The 20310-nt window shown below is 44.1% G+C and overlaps 1 protein-coding gene across 3 annotated transcripts in view; it reads left to right on the top strand.

Annotated features, from left to right (window-relative positions):
* The window catches only part of UNC80 (unc-80 subunit of NALCN channel complex), a 249347-nt gene that overhangs the window by 139606 nt on the left and 89431 nt on the right, over positions 1–20310 (top strand). For 2 of the 3 annotated variants that reach the window (XM_075529392.1, XM_075529391.1), the window contains exons 27-30: positions 6258–6358; positions 13035–13235; positions 18687–18794; positions 19931–20069. In XM_075529392.1, coding sequence (XP_075385507.1) covers positions 6258–6358; positions 13035–13235; positions 18687–18794; positions 19931–20069 — 549 coding nt within the window. Of the gene's footprint in view, positions 1–4485; positions 4690–6257; positions 6359–13034; positions 13236–18686; positions 18795–19930; positions 20070–20310 lie in introns of all 3 variants that reach the window. The other variant, XM_075529390.1, reaches the window with a different exon arrangement.

Here is a 20310-nt window from a genome sequence, read left to right as displayed (position 1 = left end):
TCTTCAATTTCTTTATCACTAGCTTTAGTGGTTGGTGCATAAATTTGGATAATAGTTGTATTGATTGGATTTCCTTGTATGCAAATAGACATTATCCTGTAAGAAAGAACATTGTACTTTAAGACATCTTGAAATGTCCTTTTTGTCTTTTTTGGCTTAGAGTTCATTTTATCATAAATACATCAAGCAAATGGCAACCCAAAAAGAGCAGAAGTGGCATTACTAACTCCTCATACCATCTGTTTTCATAAATGCTAAAAATGTCAATTCTTGAAATAAACAAACTTAGAATGCTTCAATTTTATCAAGGAAAATTAACCTAAAATGATCATTAGAACTGAAAAATGTCAAGCTAAACTCACCCAAGTAGAGTCTATCAAGTAATTTTACCCATAGTTGAAATGCAAACTAAGACAAGTATTCCAAAATGCAGGCACCAAGAGCAGTCTGATCTTTCAGCAACAATCTTTTGAGCACTTACTGTGACCAGGCACTGTTAAAAGTGCCTAAAATATGACATAGGGAGGGAAATTTTCATATATATGTATTCATTTATATTATATCAACTAATAGTAACATCATAGTAAAAAAACACAAAATGGCAGACTTTTAGGCAAAAGCGGAGAAGGGAAAAGAACTTAGACTCAGAAAAACCATGGTGACTTGGAACAGCAGGGACTTGCTCATAGGTGACACTGAGCAGAAAACTTTGCGATATGAGAGAACCAGTCATGTCAAGGGGTGAAGGAATAGTCTTCTACAGAGAATCAGGAGAAAGTGGAGAGTTCAGATGCAGGAACAATCTTACTGCGCTCAACCTTCCTAATGCTGCGACCCTTTCATACAGTTCCTCGTGTTGTGGTGACACCCCAACCATAAAATTATTTTCATTGCTACATCATCACTGCAATTTGCTACTGTTATGAATTGGACAACCCCTGTGAAAGGGTCATTCAACCCCCAAAGGGGTCACAACCCACAGGTTGAGAACCACTGCCCTAGAAGAACTCCAAGAAACCAACACTGGTGCAACAGAATCACTGGGGGAACAGTCAACAGAAAGTTAATAAGACAACAAACAAATAAGTTCTAACGATCGTGCCACAATTAAGCACTTGTCTGCTAACAGAAAGGTTGTTAGTTCAAACCTACCCAGTGACTCTGCCCGAGAAAGACCTGCTGATCACAGCCTGGAGAACCCTATACTTCCCCTCTGCCGAAGGGAGAGCTCCGTATTGACATGGACTCCACAGCACCTCACAATCACAACAGACATGACCCATCCCTAGGGGGCTCGAACCGTGAAAGCACTCAACGGCTAGAGGGAAGGTTGACAGTTCAAATTCACCCAGAGCTGCCTTGGGTAAAGACCCAAGAGGGGTAAAGAGGGGTAAAGACCCCTCTGTAGCACAACTCTACTCTGACACACGCGTGGTTACGCGTGAGCTGGAAGCAACCAGACAGAGGCCAGTAAGGACGAAGGAGACATGGTTGTAAATGTAGTTTCATGTTAAGTGCATTGGAGAGTTTGGGGCAGGTTTTAATAAGAGAGTGAGGCATGTATTCGTGATACAGGTATTTTGAAGATAAGCTGTGGGAGTTGGTGGTGGGATGCCATGAGAGTGTTACATTAGTCCAGAGAAGAAGGGACAACTGTGAAAATTAGAGCCCTTACTTACTAGATTTTAAGTGTGGAGTCAGCAGCATTTGCTAATGGCTGCAATATGGGATGAGAAGTAGGGGGAAGGCTGTTTCATCCAATGTAGATGAATTTGGTTCACCTCCACACTCATTCACACTGGCCTGGAGGTAAGAAGCTGAAATACTGTGCTGTACAATCTCCACTCATGTGTTTATATACAGTAGAACCCCAGACCTTGACGCTGATCCGTTCCGGAAGGAGCATTGACATGCATTGTAGTCGAGCTCTGAATCAATTTTTCCCATAAGAAATCATTGAAAATGGATTAATCCGTTCTCGGCCACCAAGTTTTCACCCTTACCTTGCCTTTTTATACAAATCATTACACAGGAATTTCAAAGTAAATAAGTTCAGAGTTAAATAATATTTAAATAAGAAACACAACATTTTAAAAGTTTTTAACAACTCCAATATGGCCCATACCTTGAGATTGATGAGGATCTGGATCTGTAGACATGGATGTGGAGAGGAGGGATGGCGAGAGAGTCATTGTTTGGAAGGAGAACCCCCTTCCACAAAAATCAATGGGGAGCTGCTGTTTCAGGAGGTATTTTTCCCCTTCTGTGCCTTTTTTCTCTGGGACCTGACTGGATTTCTCTAAAAAAAAAATTAAAAAGAAAACTAACTAAAGTAATCTGCTGTTAGTGTTTCCTTAACTGTTTTCTAAAAGGGTTTAATAAAGTATCATCAACAATATCAATAATACGGTGAACCAGTTCCTAATCATGATAATTCTTTTTTTTAAAAAGCCCTTTCTTAGAACCCATATTTTTTTGTCTAAAAAGGAACAAAAGCCACAAAAACTAAGAAAATTATAGCCAAGCACTTGGAACACAGCACAATAGATTTAAATAACAAGTACTAACAATGCCAACTAAGGCCGAGTGACCGAAACACGAACTGCTCTTGTTGACAAAAGTCATGTGCGTCAGGTCGCATTCTGATGTTTTGTTTGAGCTCCAATGCAAAATTACCTTGACATTTCGGGTCGAAATACAACTATGCATGTCAAGTACTGATATGCTCGAATACTGGGGTTCCACTGTACAAAACCAAATCTAAATTCTACCTGCCGTGGCCCTTTTTCACAATGAATGCCAAATTCTGAACTCTAATTTGCTTTCAATTATTGTTAATGGTAGAAAAAGTTCTCAAAATGATATTTCTTTCAGATTACACTGATTTGGGGTTATCTGCTTGCATGTGTGGACTCGAAGGTGGGACATAACACAATAATGCTAAAATGGGTCCTTGTCAGAATGCTGGTAACTCTCGGGTTTTCCCTCGATTCCCTGATCCAATCGGACTACTGGAATAATTTTAAAAATGATTATCACATCCTCTATCATACATATTTCAAGTAGATCCCTTTATCTCAATTAAGCCTAAGTAATATTGAAAAATACAGCTGAGTCAGCTTGGTGATGTAATTGTGATGTAATAAACATAGAGCCTCATGGGTTAGTCGTTCTGTATGAGTCAGCTAGCCTAGAATCCTCTCCAGGTGTGTCCAGGAAATGCCATCAAGCCTTTCCCAGCGAGGTGGTGATCATGTTTGTCTTTCAGAGTAAGCACTTCACGCTACTCATCAGGAATCATGCTGGGCACCTCCCAATGTCACTACAAGTATACATTTAATGAACTTTTTCTAAAAGCTATGCAAGTTTGATGACAATCTTACATTAACACATGCATGAAGGAGAAATTTAACGTCAAAATGTAGTCTTCCAGATAGGGACTTTTATGAATACTAACAACTATGCTATCAATAATCCGTAAGACATTTTGTTCACATTTTGAAAATGATCCCTTACAAACATGGCCCCTTCATGATCACGAACTTTCGGGTCTGAAGACATTTATTATCTTAGCTTTATAAAAACGGTGGGTGACAACATCAAATTTTAAAAGAAGGGTCGGGGGCGGAGGGGAAAAGGTGTGCCTGACTTTAGGAAGGATATTTTTTTAATTTAAAAAATTGGTTTCTAGTTGAAACGTTGCTTTTTATTCTTTATTTTCCTCACTGTTAACTGTTTCTTCCAGAACACTGAAAGCTGAATAATGCATGTTCTTCTTGGTCCACGTAGACGTTAAGGTTGGCTCAGGGGTGCCCATACATTTGGACTCACATCCCACCCAGAGTGTTGACAGAGGAGCAAGCCTTGGCATCCCTAGGGGATTGAAAATGGAGCCATTTCACACTCATGCTCACCCAACCTGGCTCCCAGTGAATGAACACAGAGCCTTGCATGCCTTTGCTGAGGAGCCCGAATGGAACCCACCCCTCCTGACTGTTGGAGAGTGACACATATGTTGTTTTTATTTCTTAATGAGGTATTCCAAAATGAAGGGGTTTCCATGGCAGCTCACAGAATTCGGTGACTCCCAACTCAAAAGAAAAGAAAAGCAAACAGTGGTCTCCGGTTCTACTGAATAAAGCAACAAGGTTGTGTAAATGCACTAGCAGTCCTAGCTAGTGCTGCTGCAAGAGCACACTCATGCTTGTGAACCCTGGGCCAGAGAGAGAGTGGGTTGCTCCCAGCACCGATGAGCTGTGTGTCCAAGAAAGACGCTGCACCAGCCCTTCCTGGTGGACCCAGCCTCCTGCCTGCCTAGCGAAGTAGACAGAAGCGGGGGCTGGGGGAGAAGCTCCCTGTCCAGACATGCTGCTCCCCCAGGCCAACAGAGAGGAGGGTGATCAGGGACAAGTTGGGGAGAACTTGGATCTAACATTGGGTGGGGAAACCTAAAGGGGGAAGCCCTATTTTATTCTTTCAATACAGTTCCCAGCAGGAAGATCAGGATAGGAGGTTCCCGCCTGCTCCAGATTAAAGGAACCCGCAGTTTCCAGGTGAAGAAGGGGGGTTCCTTGTCCAGCATTCGCCGAGTCGGCAGCTTAAAGAGCAGCAAGTTATCACGGCAGGATTCAGAGTCTGAGGCTGAGGATCTGCAGCTGTGCCAGAGCAGGGACACTGTCACTGACCTAGGTAACAGAGAGGAGTGGGCTGTGCAGGGACGTGGGGGGTAGGAAGACAGGGCCCAAGTCCTGAAACAACTGACAGCAACCTCCTGGTGCATAATAAGCAGGTGCAGGGCAAAGCCTTAGGCTAGACAATTCATTCACAGTAGACCAGCCACCAGAGAGACCAAGGTCGCTGTGACCTTGGTGTGCATGCAGGTGACCTTGGAGTCTTGTAAAAATGCAGGTTCCAGTTCAGTAAGTTGAGGCATAAGCCTATGTGTATGCATTTAAGAAGCTACCCGGTACAGCTGATAATGCTAATGTACCTTGGGGTGGCACAACATATTTGAATGACAAGCACAGTGGTTTTGGAATCCCGATGTTGGTCCAACATCTGGTTCAAAAGTTTTACAGGAAGATGTGGATCAACACAGCCAAATCCACAGAAATTCCAAATCCCAAATGGTGTCAGCCCCTTGGCCACTATGTAGGCCAGGAGGAGGCAAGACCCTGCAGTTAGAAGGGACCAGCTGCCTAGAGAGCAATGCTAGGGAAAAGGGAAAGCCCACTGTCTTTGCCAGCCCATCCCTATGTGAGAGGCAACAGAGACAGTTCTCCTGTGAGTCCCTAAAAGCCAGTCAGTAGACGTAGAGAAATTATCAATCGAGTCTGCTGAAATAGAATTGAGTATAGCTGATCAAAGGCAGTTTACAATAGAAAATGTTGTTACACCCATCCACCGTTGCCTTTGAAAATAACTGATGTATGCCTTACTGGAGAGTCACTTCTTTGTTTAAGGAGAGAACCGAGAAAACCTTGTGACTGCCTCTGTGAGCACTGTAGAGCTACAAGACTGTTTAAGGGGGTGGGGGTGGGGGTGACGTCAATTAATTATTTGAACTAATCAATTTAACTAAACTGACCAAGTGAATCAAAAGTAGCCATCCTAGAAACAATGTTTAGTGAGAGAAAGAGGCCCATCAAGGCTTTTGGATTTGAGGGCAAAGGTTTGTCATATATGAGAACTGTCTCCCTCCTACTTCCCCTTCCCCCTACACCCCCAGAGAGGAATCTAGACACAAGGCTTGGACACTACTGTTTCCAAAGCCCTGTGGTTATTCTGAGGTACAGTTCTCACAGCAAAGCAAGGTGTTCAAAGCGGGTGGCATGGTAGCACTAGTCAGAGCCACAGTGGAGGTAGCAGCAGCAAGCTGTGTGGCCACTGCAGGTGGGTTGGTCTTTCTATTTCACTGCACCAGCAAGGTCTGGTCGGTCCGTAATGGACTTGGTCACACTCCACCAAGAACCTGCTCATCAAAGCAATTCAAGGGCTGGACTCTGTTTTTTGCTCTGCTCCCATGTCTCAGAGCAGAAGCTACCGAAACAGAGGTCAGAAATGTTTTTGTAATTGCCAGTTCAGCTGGTGATAAAAGGAACAGCTCCTTTTAATATCCTCCAATAAAGTCAAAGCCATGCCCATTGGGCCATTGATAGTCTGCCCTGGGATTCAAAAGCATGGACAGCCATACCTTACCAGCATGCCTTCCAGGGAGGCTGAAGAGTGAACCCTTTCTTGGTATTTTTCTCTTGAAGAAGGGAGTCCCTGGAGCGCCAGTGAGCCCAGCATTGAGCCAGAGGGAATGAGTAATGCCGGCACAGAGGAAAATTACCACAGAAACATGTCCTGGCTTCATGTAAGTAGAAATCCAAGACCTCTTTCCGGGTTCCCATTTCTTTGGGCATTGGGGACGACCCAAAATGGGTCAAAGATTGTACTAGAGCCACTTGTCCAAGTTAATCTCCAGAATGACTGTCTACCAGCAGATTCTCTGAATACTCATTCATACTGGTATTCTGCTCAAGTATCACATAACAGAAATCCAGGGTCTTTTGTTTGGACTAGTTTCCAGGTCATCATAAGTCCAGGAAAACAATGAGAGAACTGGACCATGTAGGTGGTCAGAGCACAGCTTGAGTGAGCCGTCTTGTTTACATGATCAGGAAGGTTGAGCATGCAAGGTAAGAGTGTCAATCTTCAGGCTGAATTAGCTCACATTGTTGGGACAAGGAGACACTAGACTGATGAGGATCTCCTGCATCTGGAGGCAGAGTGGAGGGCAGGAGTTGAGTGGGGCATGAGCGAAGGACAAGAAGAAGGGTAAAGATGAACCTCCAGTCCACGGTTGGTAGGTGACCTCTCTGCCACACCTGATGTTAAATACAGAGTGTCGCCTCCATCCTCATTTTAATCTGAGTTTCTGGTAGTGGCAGGTAAGGACTCACTGGGCCATGATGTTTCTCATGGGAGTAGACAAGAACTGGCTGCTTATGAGAATCCCTGGCACATGCATTTTTTTGAGAACTTCAAACAAAAATCAAAGAACATTTCGTTTTGTCTGGCATACATATTGAGAGAGATACAAAACTTGGGTGGGCAGTTCAGTGAATTTTCACAAAGTGAACATACATGCTAAGAGCATGACGAGCACATTAGAAGGCCTGGGCACCTCCCCCAGCACTCCTCCCCAGAAAGCAACCGCCATCCAACCTTCCAACACCACAGACTGGCTTTCTTTGCTTCTGAAATGCACGTGAGTGACCTCCTACATTACATACTCTGTTGGGTCTGAGCCCTTTGACTCAGTGTTGTTTGTGAGACTCGTCCATTTTGTTCAGCGTAGCAGTTGCTCATTAATTCATATTGTATAGTGTTACGTTGTATGAATAAATCATCATTTTACTGTGGACATTTTGGACCGTGCCTAGTTTGATCTCTCCGGACTAGTTCTGCTATAGCATTCTTGTACCTGCTTTTGGGTTCATAAATATGGACATTTCTTAAGAAAATCAATGATTGGAATTTCTGGCTACGTAGGCGGTCAGTTTCAGCATACAATACCAGTTTCCTTGGGAGACACATTCCCATATTGTGGCTGAGTCAGTGAGTGACAGTCTTACTGCTCTGTTCTTGTCTACTCGTCAGCTTTAACCCCTCACTGCCTCTCTCCGTTTAATAGGCCAGTGTAAATGATTTCCAAGTAGCCCACAAAGTCCCTAGCACTGATTAATGCTAGCAAATCTGATAGTCTCTATGGATCTCACATAGTGATTCCTATTGGTTTTACCTGCCTTCATGGCTCAGGGGGCTGAGTATCTTTTATATCCTGGCCATTTGAACATCTATTTTGTTTTAAAGTTTCCATTTAAGTCTTTAACCATTTCTCAATGGAGTCCTCTTTTTCCCTTGTTGCCCTTTGATAAACAGAAATGCTGAATTTCAGTATAGTCCCTTATAGCAATCTGTTTTTTGTATGTGACTAATATTTAAGAAATCTTTGTCTGCATTCATGTGTATTCTAGATATGTCCTAAGTTCCTTATGTTTTGCCTTTCATATTTCATATCATAGGATATGGTAGTAATTTTCATGTATAGTGTGAAGTCAGAGCAAGACTCCCCACCTCCACCCACCCCATATGACTATGGACCTAGCGCCATTTACTAAAAAGTCATTTTTTCCACTGCACAGAATGTTCACCTTAGTTATAAAACCAAGTTACCATATAGGAATGGGTGAATTTTATTCTGTCTGTCCATTCTTATGCTAATATGACATTGCCAACATTACCATAAGCTTTTCAATGGCCTGATATAAGTCTTGAAATTTTGTTCTTTTACAGAATAGCCTTGTCTTTTCTTGGCATTTTTCATTTCCATTTAGAATCAGCATGTCAGTTTTCATTAAAAGGGCCCAAAACAAGCTTGCATTGAATATGTAGATCAATTTAGAGAAACGTGATATATTTATAATACTGAGACTTCCCATTTACAAAACAGTCTATCATTCCATCGATTTATGTCGTTGCATTTAATTAGATCTTATTTTGTTTCTTTTATTTCTTCTTTTTTGGTTTCAGTGTAGTGGTCCATGCACCAACACTCCAGAAGTATTTGTTTAAGACAAGTGTTATTTATTTTTTAATGTTAAAAGAATTAATTGATGAAGCTTAAAATTATATTTTTAGGATGGCTCTTATTTACAGACTCAATGTGTAGGATGCTTCTTATTGACAGACTCAATTTATGAAACAAGTCTAAACCTACTCAGATTTTCTGTTTCTTCTTGAAGTGATTCAGGTAAATTGATTTTCCCCCCTAGAAATGTATTCATTTAATATGAAGATTTAAATTTCTTAGTAAAGGTTGTTTCCAATATACTCAGGATTATTTAATGTCTGCAGGATCTACAAAGGGAGAGAAGTGAAGCTTTCTACTGCTGTGAAGAGTTCCAGTCTTGCAAGCCCACAAGGGTGGCTCTTCTCTCTCCTATGGGATTGTTAGGAGCTGAAAGCCTTTTGATGGCAGTGAGAGTGGGGGGGGGGGGTTGCTTTGGTTTTTGGAGAATCTATAGTGGTGTGCTTTTCTCATTTTTGAAATGAGAATGTTACATTTTCTCTCCTTTTTGATCAGTCTTATTAGGAAGTCACCGATTACATTAGTCTTTTCAAAGAACTGACGTTTGCTTCTGTTATTTTTTGTTTGACTTTTATTGAATTGCTGCTATTATATAAATGGCTTACATCTATATTCTCTGTTTTTGCCCTCACTCTTGGCATGGCTGCTTGGATTTACAGCCACATTTCTAACTACTTACTTAACACAGTCAGCACCCTCCACAGCAGCTTTGTTTGTTTGCATCACACGAGGTTTGGGAGGTGATCTGTTCGTATCCTAGGCTGTATGGTATCGCCATACTTAGTTTAACATTTTAAAATTTGTTTATGTTGCCTTATTCATGATTGTTCTGTGTTGTGATTTAATTTTCTATTATGATTATTCACAGTTATTTTAAAGCCCAAGGCTGATGGCTCCGATACATTGGTCACCACCAAGTTTAGATCAATAAATATTACTTCTCTGGGTACCACCCATCAATTTGCCTAGCAGTTTTGTTCACGCCTCACCATGGTGGGTGAAAGGTGGGGCAGTGACAGGTGATGTTATCGCCCTCTGAAGAAGATTCGCCTTATCCCCTGGAAGATTATTGCAATCCAAGCAAGAATTAGGCTGCTTTGGAAGTTAGATTATTCCTGGTGTCTTACACTCAGAACCTCTAGAGTGACGTCTTCCAGAGTTCCAGGGAGAGTCTAGGGTTTATCCTCCAACCAACCCCAACTCACTGTCATCAAGTCAATGCCAACTCACAGTGACCCTATAGAACAGGGTAGAACTGCCCTTGTGAGTTTATGAGACTGTAGCTCTTAATGAGGATAGAAAGCCCTGTCTTTCTCCCATGGAACAGCCCTGTCTTTCTCCCATGGTGGTTTCAAACTGCTGACCTTTGGGATCGCAGCCCAATGCATTGTCACTGTGCCATTAGGTGTCCATAGAGTCCTTCGTTCTTGATGATCTAGAAACTCTTGTTTTCATTTCTCCAGAACAATGAAATCTACACTCTTCTGCCATCCAGTTTCTATTTGGCTTCTTAGATCTTGTCCTGTGCCACCCAATTAGCAAATGTCTAGAAGGCCAATAGTCCCCCCATGTCAGTTTGGCCTCTGTGTTAATCTGGGTAGACTAGAGAAACAAATTCATAGATACTCATATGTATACAAGAAATAGATTTTTATAAAAGAGCAATTATATATTAAGAAAATATCCCAGTTCAAGTCCTTAAGTCTGATATTAGCCCATATGTCCAATACCAATCTATAAATTCGTCTTCAGACTCACGCAACACATGCAGTGATTCTGAGTGTGGATCCAGTGGTAGTGGCAGCAGCTCAGCGCTGGTGTGTCTCTATGTGGCTCCTCCAGCTCCAGAGCTCTGGTTCCATCAGTGTAGCTCCATGTGTCTTGTCAACAGGAAGACGAAGCAGAGTGTGGGTCTGTCCTCCAGTGGGCTATTTATCCCCATGGCATCTCCAAAGGAGGTCATCAAGCTGCCACCTGATTGACAGGCTAAACTCCACCCCTTCACTCTTAATAGTCTGAAGTTGACACCAGGTTATGTAACAATCACAGCCTCACAAAGCCTTCCTTCTCTTTGGGTTCTTGTCCACTCCATTCCCCCCTCCTTTGTCAATGCGGGACTGTTATTTTCAAGTCCATAAGAAAGAAGTTCGGTCTGACTTTCTGTCCTCTTACACCGAAGGAGTGGCAAATGCCTCAGGAGGAGTGGGGCAGTGCACAACCTCACACTGTGCGCACCTCAATGTCTCCTCTCTCCCCCTCCCACTCTCGATGTCCTGACTGCCTAATGAAATTAAAACAGTTTTGAAGTCACCTTGTATGAGGTCTCTGTTGCTGTGTAACAAGTCACCACACACTCGACTTGTGTCAACAACACACATGTATCATTTGGCGATTTCTTAGGGTCAGGAATCAGGGCATGACTTAGTCGGGTCCTGTTTCTGGGTCTCTCACAAGTTTGCCATCATGGTATCAGCTAGGTCTAGGGACTCATCTAAAGGCTTAGCTGTGGGAGATCTTTTTTTCCCCAACTTTTTATTGTGAGTCGGGTAAGGGTTTCAGACCATCATTTTTGCACTCAAAATTTAAGTATCTTATCAATCCTCTCAGTAACTTTCCCTGACACCCCCCCCCACATACACACACACACACACACACACACACTTTTTCCCTCTTCTCCCACCAGTGGAAAATGGTCTTCCCCTTCACCTGTCTGTCCTGAAGCACACTGTTCTCCTGACCCTCCCTTCCTCTCATTTCCCAGAGTATCATCAAGTCTATCTCTTTGGGTATGAAAAACCTTTATCTTGAACTTGGGAAAAATTTGCTTCCAGTGTACGGGGTTGCTGAAAGTAGGGAAGCTCTTCCAGGGTGTTGAACTGGGGATCTCAGTTCCTACTGGCTGCTGGCCAGATGTCACCTTCCTGTGCTTGCCATGCAGGCCCTCCAACGTGATGGCATGCCATGCTTCATCAGCAAGGGTTTGTTAGCATGACAGACATCACTCTCTTAGGCAGCCTCTTCATGAAATTGATGACCCATCACCTTTGCCATCTGCTATTTATTAAAAACAACTTACTCGGCAGCCTATGGTCAATGGACAAAGGGCAAAAATACTAGACCCTCTTAGAGATATGTCTACCAAATCCCTGGGCAATGTTTTAAGATTAAAGATTTCTAGGTCATCTCCATTCCCACCCCAAGAATTACTGGGTCAGAATTTCCTGAGTCAAATCCTCGTAATATAGTTGCTTGTGCAATATAGTTAACTTGTCCTTTAGTGGCTTCCTTGATCAGCCAGTTTTGAGAACAAGGGAATCCGTATAATTCTAAAATATGTCCTGCCTCACACCAGGATAAGCAGGAATATCTGTAATCTTCAGTGGATCTTGGGAGAGGTCTGGACATTCTGCTCAAATGGCACGTGTATTTTTAAGAACCTGTAAAGCCTATAAGGCCTTGGTGGTTAGCCTTGAAAGGGGTTGATTGTTGCTTCTTGTATTGTCTTGGAGTAAGCAAGACCTCACTGTCCTAAGGAAATATGTTGTCACTCTGCCTGACGGGTGGTTTGTCTTTTACATTGCCTTTCCCATGTTGGCTTGCTTTGTGTTCTCCATCTGATCTCACAGATCCTCACACAGGTTAGTCGTGGGACTATGAACCGGTTTTAGGAAGAATGGAGACATTAAGAACATGATTGTGCATATTTGACGAGTCACGGACTCTGTGTATGCGCTGCCTTTTTAGGACGGTAGCATGAGGAGGTGCCTTTCAAATGAACAGAATTTCCCTCTGGAATTTCAAGGAACATCTAAGCATTGTGAGGATTTGAGACAGAATAACTTATATGTAAAAGGTTAGAGTAGATTAAGAGACAAAGAAAACAATTCAAATTGTAAAGAGAAAAAAACAATACTCTACAGTAGGGCTCAGAGTGGAAGATGCACAACATTTTCAAGTCCCATCTAAGTGGGCAGGACATAAAGGCATACCATGGCTGCTGAAGGTCAACCTGATCCTCTGGGACCGAATCCAGTCTGTTCTTCCATCTGGCTCCTTCTACAGCATAGGCCATGGGGAAAGGTGCTTTTCAAGTTCAGAATCTCCATTTGAAAGATTTGCAAACCCCATATGCCACCATACTTGTTTTCTGTTCCTGATAATCAGTTAACTTTTCAAAGAGATCCTTTTATCAAGTATTCTTTCAGAGAGAGAGAGAGAGAGAGGAGCCTATGTGTAAAGGCTTGTCCCTCTTTCTTCTTACTGAAGCACCATGGTCTTACTGAATCCGATCCATCGCGGAGAGGTGCAGTCTGACTTGCTGTCTTCCACCTGACAGAAGTGCTCACAGTCTGTGTGCTGGTTACCTGGTTGACTTTCAGTGATGTTCCTGCTCTAGGTCATGATCTTGCTGTGCAATCAGCAAAGCTTCATCTGTACCCACGTGGACTACTGCCACCCACACTGCTACCTGCACCACAGTCGCTCTTGTGCGCGGCTGGTCAGGGCCATCAAGCTGCTGTACGGCGACACCGTGGACTCTCTCCGGGAGAACAATGCCACCAACAGCATGGCTCTGCTGGGCAAGAAGCAGAAAGAGGTGAGCTCGCCAACTCTGGGCATCACCCCAGTCCTACCCATCTTGTCCTTGGAAAGAAAAGTCTGGGGGAATTGCAGTTGTAGAAACACAGTTACAGTTCTGCGTGGTTCTCAACAAATGCGAGATGCGCGTGAGATGGACACAGGCCACGACTTCCATGTGCCCTGCCCTGCGTGTATGTTTGTCTTTACAAATCCATAGGACCTCATAGGAGTGGTGCTGAGAAACAATGCCCTGCTCAAAAGGCGTTGTGTCATGTTGTGATCCTCAGAACCTGTGGCTCTGTTATCTCATGCTGCAGAAGGGACTCTTTCGATGTGATTAAATTAAGGATCTTGAAATAGTACGCATGTTCTGGATCATCTGGCCAGGCCTAATGTTAGCACACACATGTTGTTTCCCGTGAGGAGGGGAAGCAGGGAGCTGCAGGCAGAGAAGGAGATGTGACAAGCAGATAGTAGAGGCTGGAGTGACGCAGACAGCCTGTGGAAACTGGAAAGGAAAGTGAGCAGGTGTCCCTGGAGCTGTCCAAAGAGCACAACTCTATTGACCTGTTTTAGATGGCAGGCTTCCCAGACCACTGGATAAAACCAGCATTTTCAATCACTAAAGTGTGGTCATTTGGTATGCTGTGTTAGACAGGGTTCTCTAGAGAGATAAAACCAGATTGCTGATAAGTTTATATATGTATATATAGTATATATATAATATATATATATCACAAGAAATGAACAGTTAAATTATAAACAGATAGATAATAACACAATAAATGAATAGTTAAGTTATAAAGCTGTCCAAATGGTTCAGTGTGACTCACTCCCGTGAGAGAGTTGTGAGACACTAGCAGTCCTTCAAGTCTTGAGAGTCGCCAGGTAGTCCTCTGTAGAGAGAGAGAGCTAGGCTATACCAGCACAGGCAGCAAACAGCAAGGCAGTCACCAGCCATCAGCCAGGTCACCAACTGTCAGTCCCCAGCTCCAGAGATGTAAATTTCAATTGTGTGGTCTTAAAGGGACCTCAACTTACACACAGTCCACAGGCTAGGCACAGAACAAGCAAGGCAGTTGCACATTGGTCCGATGATTAAAGAGCGAGAGACAAGAAAGGTGAGGCTCACAGCCTTCAATTTATCTCTCTGCCCTTCAATTAATCCCACTTGTGTTTATCGGCCAGGCTGGCACAATAAACTATCTCATATGCCAAACATAAATGACCTGACACAGTCAAGGAAATCCTATTCCCATGTAGGTGAACTATTCCTTTATATTATTCTGAGAGTTTTAGAAATACACCAGCCTTAATCATGCTGCATTGTTCTGCATATCCACTCATAATTTCCTATCATCTTACCTTTGGTCAAACCACAAATTCGCCTCCAATCTGTACCTGGCCAAACCCAAATGTCCTTCAAGATCCAACTCAAATGACATCTATTCTCTGAAACGGTTTCTTCCTGGTGTCAAACACAAGACATACCATGGGTGCCAAATAAATGCTTCTGCTCTTCCTCTAGATGACGGTGGTATTTGACTTGTGTTCCTGTTAGTCTTCATTCAGGGATTCATTTCTTCATCCATCCAGGAGCTTTTGGAGTGTGTAATATGCTGAGACCAGGCCAGAGATTGGGGAAAATAATGGGCAAAACAGACAAGGAGCCTGCTCTCATCTGACGCACATAGTATAGTTAGAGACCCAGCCATCGCTCAAGTGAACCTCCCACACTGCTGCCCCATGGCAGTGGTCACGAGCACAAGGCAGGGAGGCACCGTGTGCTGAAAGAGCTTATGTGTGGGGTTTTGAACTTGTCAAGAGAAATCCAGACCACCCCTCCAGGGATGTGATGGATCCATCTGAATCAAAGCATGCATCAGTTGGGGGTGGATATAGAATTTTCCAACCAGAGAGAAGAGGTGGATGTGGTGAAAGAACCTGGCTTGCTTGTGCACAGAGGATGGTGGTGCGTGATAAAGCTGTACAGACAGGTAGAAGCCAGATGTGCGGTGAGGATTTGTTATGCTGTGTTCAATGAGAAGGATGGAGAGGTGTTAAGGTCATCCTGGATAAAGAATGGGGCTATTTGGATCCTGTTTATCTCCATTCGCCTAAGTAGAAACTCCGTGACAAAGGAAGCAGACTCACCGAGTTCGTATCCTGTGTGATACCTAACAGCAGCTCACTCACAGGAGAGGAACAGTACTTACTGTGTTCAAGAGGGAGGCTGTGACGCCAGAGGGGTTCATAGAGTTGTCGAGTGTTTCACCTGTAGCCCAACCAGACAACTGGCCTGAAGCTGCCTGCTGTTGCTTCCGTTTCTGAAAGGGAAGTGCAAAGGAAGGCAAAGGCACACCTCCTCTTCTGAACAGTGAACTTCTTACCTTCTCTGTGAAGACCTACTCTACCTCCTCACAGCAGCCACCCATCTCTCCCTGGTGGCCTGCGGGTGGCTATGCTGCTGAAGCACTTTCAGCAGAGCTTCCAGACGTAAATGAACTGGAAGAAAGGTGTGGTATGGACCTGGAAAAAGCAGCCAGTGAAGCCCCCGTGGACCACACTGGTCCATTGCATCCCTGATCGAGGGGAGGCCGCAGGGCTGAATGCATGTCCTTCTCTTGTGTAGAAGGTGGCCATTGGTCAGGGGCTGGCTCTGTGTGTGGCAGATACATACAACAAGAAACACTCATCACACACCTGCAGTTAGCCCTTCGGGTGCAGACTGAATGGGTGCACGGTCTTCTATGACACATACCTGATCTCCGAAAGCCAGCCTCCTGTTCCAGTTCTTTTTCCGCTCCTCTTGCCTGTTGAGACTCAGGCCCCATAAATGAGCTAAGTCCACATGTACAGAGCCAGAAAGAAAAGAGAGGGGGCAATAAATCAAGAATAAAAGCAGTGGTTTTCATTAGAGTCCAGTCTTACAAGCAACTGACATTTCACCACCGTTTCATTGGTAATTTATTTTTGTGGCAGAATGTCTGGCAGCAAGTACATTTTGTCCCCCATCTGATGCTAATCAGTTCATCAGTCTGCCAATCGCCATTTCAGTGCTCCGAGCCTCACTGTAGATTCTGTGAGTGTATGGAGAGGATTTTATAAACGACCATTGTCTATTTACATATATCTCACTGCAGCCAGCTTCCCCCAACCCATGTCGCCCTAAGCCCTCCATGGCTGCACAGAGATGGAGATGTCTTGGGCAAACAGGAGAAGGCATCCCAGAGTCAGTTGGCGACCATCACTCGTACGTCCCTTAAGACCTTGCAGTGTGTACATGGTTCAGGGTGGCCCAAGGAGGGCACCCTGTACCCAGCCGCAGCCCAACATGTGAATTCAACCAATTTGGAAGTGTGAAATATCAGAGATCAAGAATACATGAGGAGCAGGTGTTCAAGGATTTCTGTTGTGTTCTTTAGAGTTTTTCGGTATTTTCAGATATTTTGCCATGTGCACATATTGTCTTAGAAGCAGAAAGAATAAAAGTACAGAGCAGTCATTTTTTAATCAGCTGACTCTTCTAAAAGGGAAGACAGATACACTTTTGCATTTATATGGGAAATGATTGCTATATAGTATTTGAAGGCAGTTTTTAAAGTATGTAAAATAGCCTTTATACAAAGATGGTGCTGAAGGCAAAGAAGGAAGCTCCTGCCCCTTCCCAAACAGAAGCCAAAACAAAGGCATTAAAGGTCAAGAAGACAGTGCTGAAAGGTATCCACAGCCACAAAAAAGAAGATGCACACATCACCCATCTTCTGGTGGCCCAAGACCCTGAAGCTAATACCCTCAGAAGAGCGCCCCCAGGAGAAATTAGCTGGACCACGATGTCATCAAGTTCCCCTGGACCACGGCATCTGCCATGAAGAAGATTAAAGATGTGTTCATTGTGGACGTCCAGACCAACAAGCTCCAGATCAAACAGGCTCAAAGACATTGACACAGCCAAGGTCAACACCTGATGGCCAGCAGAGGCACATGGTCCACTGGCTCCTGCCAATAGTGCCTTAGATGTTGCCAACAAATTCGGAATCATCTAACCTGATTCAGCTGGCTAATGCTCAATATAAACATTCTCGATCATGCTTCTGCATTTACAGATAGAAGCAATACAAGATTACTCTCCCCTGATGGTGTACATTCTCAAGTACACATGTCCATGTCCCTGTCTTTAAACAGCACACATCCACTCGGGTGCAAGTCGGCTCGGTGAAACGTCGATTCCATCCCGGTCGCAGAACACTCATAACAGATGCTTTGTCGCAGGCCTTCTGCTTTATTTACTTACTTTTGGTTGGCTGGAAGGAGTTTTGAAATACTTTCTTGGAACATGCATGGGATGTGCTTTTTTATTTTGCATTTGCCTCTCCACCCCACCTCCACCACCTCCCTCCCCTCCCATGGTCTCCATCTATAACACTATGAAGCTCTGTTTAAAAATTGCTTACGGAATTCAGTTTTTCCTCTTGGCATAAGGGGAGAAGCCATCTCATTGATGTGGCCCTGGGGAAACAAGGGAGCATTTCTTCTGCACAGGGAGCAGCGGTCCCTCTTGGCTCCGCCTGGAGGACAGAAATAGGAGGGATCGGGCCTGGGGATAAGTAAACAAGGGCCTGTGGCTTCGGGAGCCAGTCGTTCTGCCCGGCTGCTGTGTGTACGCGTCCCGGGCATCCCAGAAGGCAAAGAAGGAAACTTGACTGTGCCCATGCGGATGAGCTCAGCTAATTGCGGGCCCTCTCGTTGAGGGACCAACTTGAAGGAATGTGTGCTGCCTCTTCTAGACAGCCGAGGGAGGTTTGGAAAGAAGGCTGCACAGGGCAGGCTGAGATGACGGGTGCTAAGAACCTGGACTTTCTGGGAAATCCCTGACCTTTACGCTTTCCTTTCCAGCACTCCTCCATGAAATCTTCTCGTTCTTTCTATGACCAAGCGGTCCAACTGGTGACAAAGCCCAACTTTGTTGCCGTCAAGCCAACTCCAGTTCATAGTGACCTTATACAAGGACAGCGTAGAACTCCCTCCTTTGAGTTTCCAAGACGAAAGCTTTCTAGGAGCAAGCAGCCTCATCTTTCAGCTCAGGAGTGACTGATGGGTTTGGCCTGCTGACCTGGAGGTAGCAGCCCCACACATAACCCACTGGGCTACCATGCCTCCTTCCAATAAAAACAATTTCATGGGATAGGATTAGCCTTGAAATGAAAGTCAATGGATCTATTGGGTCACTAATGATGTGATTTGGTCAAGTTATTGCATTTGTCTGGACCCTAAGTTCTTCCATGGTAGAAGAGGAGTTTGCTACTAAGTACCTCTGAACTCCCCTTCTTTACAAAATGAGCTTTTATAAAATATGGAACTAAAGGTTGTTCAGAGATTGGGGGTGGGGGTGGGTTGGGGAAACGTAGCACTCTCAGATTTTAAAAAAGTAAAACACCCTCCATCGTTTATGTCGTGTTCTTTTCAGTGCTCGGATAAGTCATGCCTGAGGACACCCTCTCTGAAAAAGAGGGTTTCTGATGCCAACCTGGAAGGGAAAAAGGATTCTGGAATGCTGAAGTACATCAGACTCCAGGTATTGACACCTGGACCAGCAACATCCATGCAGCGTTATCACAGAGGGGTCCCTGTTTACTAATGTTTACTAATGGTTGGACCTACCATGTCAACTGCTACAGTGTTGGCATAAGGCCCCTTTAGTTGATGGGCAGGAGTCCCACCAAGGGAGCCAGAAAAAGATTCCTTCTTGCTAAACTGCAAGCTTCCCAGGGACCAGGTCTGGGGCTTGGCTGGAACTGTGTGTCTCCTTGCTGCAGCGTTCCTTTCTCAGTGTGAGGTGGGGACACTCACAGGCTGGGAATGAAATGGTCTGTGTTCGTTTGCTACTTCTGGTCTGCCTCTGGGACCCTGAGCAAGTGACTAAATCCCTCTCTGTCTTATTTGCTTATTTATAAAATGGGGGTTTTAACCATAGAAGCAATCTCATAAGATTATTGCTTGGATTAAATTAGATAGTACGTCTACATACTTATGCAGTCCTGAGCACATGACTACATTATTGTTACAACCTATATCATAATCCATTTCTTCAGCAATAAAAATCTTTCTGGTCTTTAAAATGGTAGTTAAGATGTAGACTTGTCTACAACCTACTTTTATCACTTAAGTTATCTGAAATAGATTAAAAGGGATTTTGTGGACTGGTCTGGGGCAATAATCACACTGTATAATGTTATTTCCAAGAGACAATGCCTTCCAAGTTCCCACTGGCTTAGAAAATAACTTTCTAGATGGAATTCCTTAGTAAATTAGTGCCTTGCTTATATTTTTCAAAGGCAATCAACTCCTAAAAAGAAGAAAACTCAGATGCTTTGAAAGTCCACTGGGATTTTAACAAAAAGAAGCATTTGTCTTTTTTTTCTCATTGACTTCTACTTAGTCTCTCTAGTTTGTTCTTTGCACAGTTGTAAAGCAGTCTTTGTATTGAAAGCATTTATAAAATTACCGATTTTCCTCTTAAATATGTAAAATCTAAGAAAGCATGAAACTTACTATCCACCAGACCAATTCAATATATTCCTCTTTTAAACAGTATTTTAAGAACACAAAGGGAGGGGAGGGGAAGGCCAGGAGAGTGGGTCTCCCATTTCCAGAAGAGTATGGCAGTCGGTGCCTCCGAAGCTTATAAAACATGATTTCCATCCTTTCCAGGTAATGAGCCTGTCGCCTGCGCCCTTATCTCTGTTAATCAAGGCCGCGCCCATTCTGACGGAGGAGATGTACGGAGACATCCAGCCGGCTGCCTGGGAGCTTCTGCTCAGCATGGATGAGCACATGGCAGGGGCGGCAGGTAAGGAAGGACCCCCTGTGTCCCACTCATGTCCCCACTGCCGTAACTGCTCCAAGGGTCCAAAGAAGAGAGAAGAGAATTCATTCCGCTTGCTCCCTGTGGCAGGTGATGGTGATTCTAAATGCAAGGTCCGTCAGCAGTTTGAACCCACAGCCACTCCCTCTGTCCCCTCTATCCTCCAGGGTGGCTATGTGTCAGAGTCACCTCGTTAGCCATGTGTCTTACTTAGGGTTTCAGACTG

The sequence above is a fragment of the Tenrec ecaudatus genome, chromosome 13 (genome assembly GCF_050624435.1).
Source record: "Tenrec ecaudatus isolate mTenEca1 chromosome 13, mTenEca1.hap1, whole genome shotgun sequence".
NCBI classification, from domain to species: Eukaryota; Metazoa; Chordata; class Mammalia; order Afrosoricida; family Tenrecidae; genus Tenrec; species Tenrec ecaudatus.
This window is presented reverse-complemented; position numbering and strand designations above follow the sequence as displayed.